General features: G+C 42.9%; 1 protein-coding gene across 1 annotated transcript; it reads right to left on the reverse strand.

Annotated features, from left to right (window-relative positions):
• Positions 1–9,002: 9,002 nt before the first annotated feature.
• On the reverse strand, positions 9,003–9,665 carry LOC145793543 (uncharacterized). Its single transcript, XM_082876392.1, has 2 exons — positions 9,356–9,665; positions 9,003–9,241 (listed from the first exon to the last, which is right to left on the reverse strand). The coding sequence occupies exons 1-2, from the start codon at positions 9,663–9,665 to the stop codon at positions 9,003–9,005; spliced, it is 549 nt and encodes a 182-aa protein (XP_082732518.1).
• Positions 9,666–10,882: the final 1,217 nt, after the last annotated feature.

Here is a 10,882-nt window from a genome sequence, read left to right on the forward strand (position 1 = left end):
GATCTACTGAATACAAGTTGATAGCCGATATCCCAGATTCTAATAAAGGTGTAGCAAATGACTACCTAATTGTCTCGGGCAATTGGGAGTTCGCGCCAGATGATGAACTCCACCTCTTCCCCCTGCGCCACGAAGTTTTTAAGGATGACAAGGGTAAGGACCTAGTCCCCTCCCAAAGTCCCTTTCTCTGTAACCTTACTTAACTATTGTATACACCCCATTTTGACCGACCTTAAGACTCAGACGTTATCGTTTGAGCACTTGGTGATCGCGCATGTTTGTGCTCGTTTCGAGTTTTCGGAGTTTTCGGCTGAGTGTCTTACCTCCGGGTCTCTAAACTCTTTGTGTTTTGGCTCAATTTGTGGACCAAGCCTTGTTGGCCTTTCCTGGAGGGAGAGAGGGGTCTGTAGACCACTTTTCTCTCTTGTAGGCTAGTTTCCGGTTTCCAGAGCCTTCGGTCGTGCACCTTGTCTCGGGACCGCTTAACGTTCTCCTCTTGGCTTGGTTTTTGGACCATGCCTTGTTGCCTTGGTCTGGAGGGACACAAAGGTCTTGTAGACCACTTTTTGTGGCCGTAGACCACTTTTCCCTCCGTAGACCACTTTTGGTGCCCGTAGACTAGTTTTCGAGGTTTTCGGCTACGTGCCTTGACCTGCGGAGTCTTATCTTGCATCATTTTTGGTTTGTTTTTAGCACAAACCTTGTTTTCCTTGCTTGGAGGTGGAATAAGGTTTGTAGACCAGTTTCTCTCCCTGAAAACCACTTTTCCTGCCTGCCAGCCAGTTTTCTAGTCGGTCAACTGGTCTTGGTGGTCTTTGGACCACCAAAAGTGGTCGGCAGCCATGCCACCACCTTGCTTTCCTCGTGCAGACCACCCCTCCCTCTTGCCGAACACTTTTCATTCTTGCAGACCACTTTCACTGGTTGGTCAACCAGTGCAAGTAACTAGCTGACCACTTCAACTGGTCGGCAGCTTTCCTGCAGTTTTTTGCAAATATTTTCTTGCTAGTTGTGCCAGCTGTTGGGCACAGAAGGCATCCTCCATACACGTATGGAGGGATTTCTTGGAGCCTAAAGCTTGTTTAACAAGCTTGTTGCATGTTTTTTTCTATATAAGGGAGCCTCATCCCTCTTGCCTTAGGTTCAGAACTTTGTATTGGAGCTATACATATATCATCTATCTCTATATTGCTCTTCCTCTTCATATTTGTGCTTGAAAGTGCCTATTCTTCACATTTTTGCACACAAACACCTAGTGAAACACCATACTTTTGTTGCTGAGTCATCTTGAAGCTGGTTTTGGAGTTTTTGGACTACTTTTGATCCAAAAAGGTTGCTGGAGTTACTTCCTTGAAGTTGTTCTACAATGGTGAGTTTCTAACCCTTTAAACATTTGTTTTTGATTAAGCTTTTGGCCCTATTTGCATGTTGATTTAGGCCTAACTTTAAAATGCAAAAAGTTCTGGTTTTAAGTGTTTAACATGTTTGTTTAAGGCTTTGTTGGTGTTGGGGGTGGTCTACCCCCTCTTGTGCCTTGTTTGGCCTTGTTTTGTGCTATCCTTTTAAGCTATTGGGATCACCTCTTTTGGGCCTTCTCACCATTGAAACTTAGAGGAATTTTAGTCGTGGAAAGTGTGTTTTGAGGTCCCAAATAGGAGGAGGTCATCCCCCTTTCCTTGTATCTTGGATGCTTGCTTTATTGGCCTCATGTTTGAGCTTGGTTTTCTAGCATATGTTGGCTTGTTCTCAACTTGTTTTTGGTGTCATTTTGACATGGAATACCTCTGTTTTAGCATGGTTGAGTCACCCCTTGCATGCTTTATACACTTGTAGTGTAAATTTTGCATACTAGCCTTACATGCTTGTGTTGATAGCTCATCTTTCTAGCATGTTTTGGTCCTATCTCAGCAAGTTTTTGGTGTTATTTTAGCATGCCTTAACTCTGTCAAAGGTTGGTTTGATAGCCTCTTGCATGCTCCTTGCACTTGTAGTGCAATTCCATTCACTAGCCTAACATGCATTTTGGCTCAACTCCAGCAAGCTTTTGTTCATGTTTTACCATGCTTAAGCTCTATTTTATGTTGTTTTGGTCATGCATGCCTTGCTTTGTATAGCCCCAGTGCATTCTAGCTCACTAGCTTTGAGTTTCCAAGTCACTAGCATGCATTGCTTGGGCTATTTGCATGATTTGGCATCATTTGGTATGTGATTTCAGTGCATGTAGTGTGGTCATGCCCTCACATCTTTCACTCATTCAATTCTTTGGAGGGTTGGTTTTTTATGCTTTAAAAATGAGCCATTGTGTATGCCATCTTGCCTAAGCTTTTGGGCTGCCATATTAGTGTGTTTTTGGTTTTGTTTTACCATGATACAACTCTAATTTTTGTTGGTGAAGTCATCTCATACTTGGTTTTGGTAGGTGTAGTCTAATCCTCCTCATTGGCCTTGCATATTCCATGCTTCATGCCCTTCATGCTAGCTTGTTTTGGCTATACTCCGTGCATGTTTTAGCCTTGCTTTGACATGCTCTAGGATTGTTTTGAGTTGTCTTGACCATGTGGTTCATGTATTGCATAGCTGTAGTGCAATTGGCCTTGATAGCCTTGAGTCTTGAGCACCATAGTATGACATACTTGAGATGTTTGCTGGCCATGACATCATTTCATATGATATTTCAGCGCATATAGTGTTGTCACACTTCCATGTTTATCACTTCTTAATAATGTTTGAGGGTTATGCTCTTATGCTTAGTTGATGAGGCATTGCATGTGCATGCATTTTCTTGCATTTCATGCCATCATTTCAGCATTTTGGCCACTGTTTTGGGCGTGATTGAGGTCTGTCCATATTCGGTTTAAGTCCATTGAGCATGTTGTTTGAATGTTGTTGTTCGCATTGTGTTTGCATGCTTGTTACATTGCATTATGTTTGCATGCTTGTTGCATTGCATTATGTTGGCATGCTTGAGTTGCATTGCATGTGTTTGGATTGGACGTCAATCCAAACACGAGGAACAAGGGGCGTTTCATACTTGAAGTGATGAAACGTACCTCATTTCTCGATCGCCGACCCTCTTGATCATGCATGATAGAGGTTAAGGCCCTTATGTGTTATTTGTGCATTCATTGACATTGATTTGTGCAAACTTGGCTTCTCGGTCATCGTGCATTGCGATGCATGGTTGGTGACCCGAGAGTCAAGAACCGCACTCCCTTGAGCTTAAGAAATGATAGGGAGGGTGGTTGTGCACAAATACCTTGCAAATACATTGCTGTGCCCCTTCTTGTTCTCTGTTACAGTAAAATGGAGTTGTGCAGAATTTTCTGGTCAGCAAACCAGTAAAAGTGGCTGGCCGACCACTTTTTCTGGTCTGTAGCAAATGTAAGTGGTCTACAGGTGGTCTACAACACCAATAAGTGGTCGGCAGCCTTCCTGGAGGTTGCCATGATGGAGTAGAAGCTATCTGGAGCTTTGTGCAGTGTCCTGAGAATAATTGCAAACAGAGGCAAGTTGGGGCATAGTGATGGATTTCCGAACGAGGCGACCGAGCATGCATGCACCCCTCGCCCCGAGGACCTCTTTTTATTGCTTTAATTAGCTATTTTGCTTAGCTAGCTAATGCTTTGGTTTTGTACTTAATTAGTTGATGCACTTAGCTATTCAATTTGTGTTATAATAACTAATTAGTTAACTAGGATTAGTTAATTAGTTTCATTTTGTAATAATTAGTTTAATTAGTTTAGATTAGCTAGTTAGCTTATTATTCGGACCCTCCGTCGAAAGGGCACAATTGTTGTAATAAGTGTGCGTGTGTGTGATGCATGTCTTCCAACCCCCATTTCTTTCTCCCTTTTATTTAACCGCTTTCGATGGTTAATTTTAGAGCATATTACAATTAGCATCCTTATGCGTGCATCCATTCATCTGTCTTGCATGCATCGGGCTCGGCGCATCATACAAACTACATTGTATTTCAATTCTAATTTGAATACATGTTATCTAAATTGCGTTCAAATGCCATCTTAGAATAGCCGAGCCTATTGTAGCTGCATTTTTGCATGTGTTGCATTAGGCATTGTTAACATAGCTAGAATCATGCATTGATTACTAACTAGCTTTTTGTTTTGGCTCGGCGTACTAGGTAAGCTTTTACGTTTTAGCAAACTGCATGAGATGTGTATGTTGCCATGTATAGCATGTTTGCCATGAGGCTATTTGCTTAACTGATATAACTGCATGAATGCCTATGGATGAAGGTTGGATTGCTTGTATTGGAACAATTCATCAAAAAATGAGTTTTAAGCCCACTTGAAGTGGCAAATCATCACATTTTCTAAGCCCACTTGAGGGTGGCAAAATCCGCGTCTTAGCCTACTTGAGGGTAGCAACTTCAAACCATTTTTGAAACACAGACATGAGATGTTTTGTTCCAATTTAGGCGATCTAGTCTATACTTGTATGCTGTGCGCATCACATAGTAATGATAGATTAATAACTGGAATAAGAACGCATGTGTTTTCAAAAATAACATATCATGTTAGTAAAGGCTGATCCTTTGATCGGGCGAGTGGGGGTGTTCATTTCATGACCTTTGCCCCTCGTACCCAAGTTCCTGAGCCGAGGCAACTTTGGTGATGATGGACACGTGGCCTTAGGCACGAGTCAGGGTTTCCTAAATTCCACAAAAACAAAACATTTAGGTGGCGACTCTGAAATTTGGCAAAGCAGTCCATGTTTGGCGCTTTTTGATTAAAATCGATTTTCCAAAACAATTTGCCAGATTTGGACTCTTTGGTGATTTATCAGTCTCACATTGCACTTTGTGAGATTAGATTCAGAATCGTGATGTGAGTCCGAACTGTAGTAACTAAGAACCACAATTCGCACCCTCGCGCATGAAGCGTAGTTTGGGCGGTCTACAACTATCTTTCTGTTTCTAATGTTTTCTCTGTGGCTTTGTAGCCCTTCCTCAGCCCGAAAAGGATTTTCGCTAATACTCCGTGCCAAGCAAGGATCTGGTTCGTTTTCTTGGCTTCCCTATTGAAGTACGAAAGGCTCCAGTCCTCCTCAACTTCATCCCTACGTACAGAAGCCCTCTGCCCGACGTCTCTAGACAAAACAAAACTTCACCTTCCATCTCAACTCCTCCAACTACTTCATCTCCTAGGCTAGATCAAGCCTCCTCATTCGATCCTATAGATCAGCCATCCACCTTGGCTCCTCAGTTAATCCCTTTAGCCCAGCGCCAGCGCCGACGCTGAGCTCCTGCCAATGCTCCCCCCTGGAAGAACTCACAGTTGCAAGGGCCGAGACTTTGACTCTTCGGCGCACGACCCAGCATACCCACTCATTACCCTACCAGCGATCCATTTTGGCACAAAAGTCACCGTTACTACTACCGCCGACAAAATAGGTCGTGCAAAAATTGTTCCCGACGACCTTCTTGTCGACATCCCGGGCGTGGTAACAGTTCACTCTTCTTTTCCTTCTCAGTCCCAGGCAAAACCTAGAGTAAAAAGGGTAAAAAAGGCTAAGGCAAAAGCCACTGTTATAGAAATTGAGTCTGAAGATACCATGTCAATCTCAAAGTTAGTCAAGATCAAGAAACAATCATCTGCCGCTGAGAAAAAGCCCACCGAGGCCGATCCATTTGACGAACCGCAATCCAAGAAGCCAAGGTCCGAACCTGGCATTTTTCATGCCGACGAACCCTAGACCCCGACGATCATGGTCAGAGACCAGCCTCTGTTGGCTGAGGACAATGCTCTAGATAACGTGGAAGTTGGTGCTGCCATCTCCACCGCCGTTCTTTTGTCGACCGACATCAATTGAATGGCTGAGTTAATAGAGTATAAAAATTATGCTCTGATGATGTAGCACTGTGTTTTGGTAAGCTTTATGTACTTTGTTTCTTATTGCATAATTTCAATTATGAGTTTTTTCTTACACTTAACCAAAATTTCTAATTTCTTCTTGCAGGCCATCTAACAAGGTCACTCCTTTATGGTAAAGACCGAGGCATTCAAGAAGTTGATCGAAAAAAACAAAGGAGGCAGCCAAGCTCATTTCTTCACTAAACCAGGCCGAGGCTTGTATCCGAAGCTTGTTAGTAGAAAATGTTGTCGAGGTTACACTAGCCGAAGCAAAAAAAGCAAAGGAGAAGGAGGCCAAGGCTCAGACCGAGCTTTGAACGACGCTCACCGCAAAAGAGGCCGAGCTCAAAGTTGCTGATGAAAAAGCGTACGCTGAAGGGGCAGTCGACGTCCGGGACATCTATAAGAAGCAAGTCAACTAGGCATGCAACAAGGGTTATACCCTTGGATGGATGGTTGCATTGAAGGAGTTGGTTGTTCCCGACGACTCGCATTTTCACGATGCCAGCCGACTTCTTTTATTATTCCCTCCCTCTCCAAGCCAATCCGACAACGAGGTTAAGATAGAAGAGGATGTCGAAGTCGACAAGTCTGAAGAAGTTGCAGCTGCTGGGGCCAAGTCCCTAACTCTGAATAATCAAGTCCTAGACTTGACTCAAGATGATGAGGATGAGGTTACCAAGAGTGCCTCACTGAAGAAAACAACTTTTGAAGCCGAAGTCAATGCCGCCTAGAAGAGCCTGGACCAAACCTTGCTCGAGATAGACGCCGAGGTCGCGGCGGAGAACGAAGCATAACTGCCAATCGAGGCCAACCTACAGCCAACGGCCAAGGTTGAGCAATTTGAGGCAGTTCCCGATGTTTCTAGTACTTAGGATGTCTTTACTTTATACTTTTTTCTTTGAACATTTGTAACTCCTTAGTAATTTGAACAATCAATCTTTATTTTGGCCGATGTGCCTCCTTTTGTATCTGAACAAGTAACCTTTTGCTGAGTGTGAGTTCTCATTTTCACTAAGTGTTGAATACTTCTATTCTTGTATGCTTACACTGCTTTTCTTTTATGCCTCATATGCTTCCATACTTCCATACTAAGTACAAGTTTCTTGTGTGATCACCTCATGTTAGAATACCCCAGCCAAGCACTATCTCGGACTGAGTCTTCTCAGGTGCAACCTTAATTGGTCACCTCGGTCCAAATAACCTCGGACTTCTTGTTTTACCATGATCTCGATCCAACCACACTTAAGAATATTTTATTCAAAGTATTTTTACAAGTGTTCTTCCTTTATTTATACTTGTTGTCTTCTAGCAAGACTTCACCCTTCCAACCCTTCCAAGCTTGACAACCTGGTTAGTCATCTTGGGTAAGATGTATCTCGAATACATCTTTCACTATTACCTCGGCTAAATGCGCAGAGCTTGGAAACTTTTCTAAAAATTTCAACAAGTCCCAAGCTCTCAAGTTTATTTATCATTTCTGCTCCCTGCCCCCTAATGTGAACCTAAGTTCCACTTAGGCTAACATTATGCATTTTTTCGCCGAAGTCATATTCAAACAAAGGCTAGCCGAGGTGTTCAACCTTGGTTTCTCTATTAGCTGAAGCGAGCTTAGTTCCATTCTGAGTTTACTTCTGCTGATATGGTGAGTGTAGGTTGATTCAACTTAGTTCAACTCTATCATATGCAAGTATAATTCAACTTGGTCATATAATAAGTTTAAGTTATGCATCATGTTTCATTCAGAAACATCGCCAACTTAGTTCAACTCTATTATATGCAAGTATAATTCGACTCTGTCATATAATAAGTCTAAGCTATTCGTCATGTTTCATTTAGAAATATCACCAACTTAGTTTAACTCTATTATATGCAAGTATAATTCAACTCTGTTATATAATAAGTCTAAGTTATTTGTCATGTTTCATTTAGAAATATCGCCAACTTAGTTTAACTCTATTATATGCAAGTATAATTCAACTTTGCCATATAATAAGTCTAAGTTATTCGTCATGTTTTATTTGGAAACATCGTCATAGGACTGGTTAGTCCTATCGCACAAATTTCAAATTCACAAAGATCAAACTAGCATTTTATTATTACTTCAGCTAATAAAATTATGACATAAACTTCAAAAAAAAAAACTAATGATAAAAATATTTCAAATTGCAAGTGTTCCAGGGTCTCGGTAACTCTTTGCCATCAGTGTCTTTCAGCCGATATGCCCCACTGCTGGCAACCGAGATGATTCTATAAGGCCCCTCCCAATTTAGGCCAAGCTTGCCCTCCCTAGGATCCTTCTTGTTGCCGACAACCTTCCTCAAAACGAGTTCCCCAACTTTGAACTCTCTTGGCTTGACCTTCTTGTTGTAAGCCCTAGCAAGCTGCTGCTGGTATGCCCCCAGCCGAATTGCTGATCTCTCCCTTCTTTCTTCTAATAGATCCAGATCTCGGGTTAAGAATGCCTCATTGGTCCCATCTTCTACTCCATGGGTTCTGATTCCAAGGATCCTGACTTCTAGTGGGATAACTGCTTCAGTGCCATAAGCCATGGCAAAAGGAGAATCCCCAGTTGATCTTCTCGGCGTAGTCCGATATGCCCAAAGCACATTGGGCAACTCTTCCACCCACTTCCCTTTTGCTATTTCTAGCCTCTTCTTAATCCCATCCAAGATAGTCTTATTGGATGTTTTTGCCTGACCATTGCTCTGAGAAAAACTTGGAGTGGAGTAGTAGTTCTTGATTTTGTACTTTGCACAGAAGCTTTTAATTAGCTTACTGTCAAATTGTGTACCATTGTTTGCTATTATTTCCCTTGGGATCCCAAACCTAGTGATGATGTTCTTCCATATGAAGTTCTTCACATCAATATCTCGAATCTTCGCAAGGGGTTCAGCCTCTACCTACTTCGTGAAGTAGTCAATTGCTACTAGCATAAACTTTATTTGCCCAGTTGCTTGGGGCAGTTGTCCAACATGATCCATGCCCCACTGGGCAAATAGCCAAGGGTTGGACACTAGGTTCAAATCTACTGCTAGTTGATGTATCAAATGTGCAAACCTTTGACGCTTCTCGCACTTTTTTGACGTAGGCTTCCTCATCCTTCTGTATGTAGGGCCACCAGTACCCCTAAGTGATGGCCTTATGAGCAAGTGATCTACCCCCAGCATTGCTTCCACAGGCTCCTTCATGAATCTCATATAGAAAATCCTTAACCTGGAAGGGATGTACATATCTCAATAGGGGTCCAGTGAAGGATCTTCTGTAGAGATAGTCATCTTCTATTAGGCTGAACCTGGCCGACTTCAATCTGGTCTTGTATGCCTCTTTTTGGTCGTCTGGCAGCTTGCCATCCTTGAGGAACATGACTATTGCATCCATCCAGCTTGGTCTTATCTCCACACACATTGCTTCGTATTCTATGATCTGGGGCTCCACACTTGGGCCTGACAAATAATCAACCATTATGGTCCTTGCCTCACCTGATTTCATTGCACTAGCCAGGTTTGCCAAGGCGTCGGCGTGACTGTTGTAATCTCGGCTAACTTGCTGTAGCCAGCAATCTTGGAACAATGCTAGCAGTCTGACAACCTCTTTGACATAGGCTATCATTCGTTTATCTCGGGCTGCATACTCGTCTGTTGCCTGATTCACAATAAGTTGGGAGTTACAGAAGACTACCACCTCATCGGCCTCTATTGCTGCTGCCAACTTCAACCCTGCAATCAGTGCATCATACTCTACTTCATTGTTTGAGGCCCTAAATCCCAAATGAATAGACTTCTCTGACATTCGCCTATCTAGTGACACTAACACCACTCTTGCCCCCGCTCCTTGACGGTTTGAGCTTCCATCAACAAACAGGCGGAAGAAATCGTCGATGTAAATGTCGTGGGGCTTTGGTTTCTCTTTTTTATTCTGTTTTGCTACAGTTAGGTACTTGGGCCCTAGTTGGGTTTCTTCTTGCTCCCCTGGGCATCCTAAGCCGCGGCTTACTGGAGTCCGACGCGGGATGGCACCCTGGGTGAACTCAGCCACAAAGTTGGCCAGAATTTGGCCCTCAATTGCTGTTCTGGGCCTAAACTCCAAGTCATATTAGCCCAACACTACTGCCCATCTCGCTACCCTGTCTACCAGATCTCCTTGCTGCAATAGGGACTTCAAAAGATGCTTAGTTAGTACCACAATCTTGTGGGCTTGAAAATAGTGATTTAGTTTTTTCGAAGCCATCACTAAGGCTAGTGTCAATTTTTCTAGGGATAAGTACCTCGTCTCTACACTAGTTAGGGTTTTACTCACATAGTATACTGCCTTTTGTTCTCAATTCTCTTCTCTGATTACCACTGCACTCACTGCGTGCTCTGAAACTGCCAAGTATAGGAATAATTCTTCTCTAGGTATTGGATTTAACAGAACTGGAGCTGTTGTCATGTACTTTTTCAAGTCGGCCAAGACGATTTCACACTCATCTGTCCACAAAAAATCGGTGGCCTTCGTAGACGTGCCCTTGGGCCTCATACTACAGTTCGAACTCAATGTCACGGTTCTTAATATGATCTCACAATGTGCGATATGAGATTGATAAATCACCAAAGAGTCCAAATCCGGCAAATCGTTTTGGAAAACTGATTTTTGTAATGAAGTGCCAAACATGGACTGCTTTGCCAGATACAGAGTCACCACCTAAATATTTTATTTTGGGGGCAATTTAGGAAACCCTTACTCGTGCCTAAGGCCACGTGTCCGTCATCACCAAAGTTGCCTCGGCTCGGGAACTTGGGTACGATTGGGGAAGGTCATTTAAAGAGCACCCCCGCTCGCCCGATCAACGATCGGCCTGTACTAAGCATGATATCTTGTTTTTGAAAACACATGCGTTCTTATTTCGGCTAATTAGCTAGAATTATTATGTGATGCGCACAACAAAACAAGTATAGACTAGATCGCCTAATTTGGAACCAAGCATCGCATATCCGTTTGTTTGAAAAATGGTTTGAGTTTTACTACTC

This window comes from Camellia sinensis, chromosome 6 (assembly GCF_055761805.1).
Source record: "Camellia sinensis isolate YWXY chromosome 6, ASM5576180v1, whole genome shotgun sequence".
Classification (NCBI taxonomy): domain Eukaryota; kingdom Viridiplantae; phylum Streptophyta; class Magnoliopsida; order Ericales; family Theaceae; genus Camellia; species Camellia sinensis.

What these genes read in the sequence shown, in the direction of transcription:
- LOC145793543 (XM_082876392.1), bottom strand. Translation starts at nt 9,665, where the DNA reads ATGTCAGAGAAGTCTATTCATTTGGGATTTAGGGCCTCAAACAATGAA. An exon ending in GGCTAGTGCAATGAAATCAG is followed by an intron (nt 9,242 to 9,355) that starts GTGAGGCAAGGA and finishes TGGATGCAATAG; the next exon opens with TCATGTTCCTCAAGGATGGC.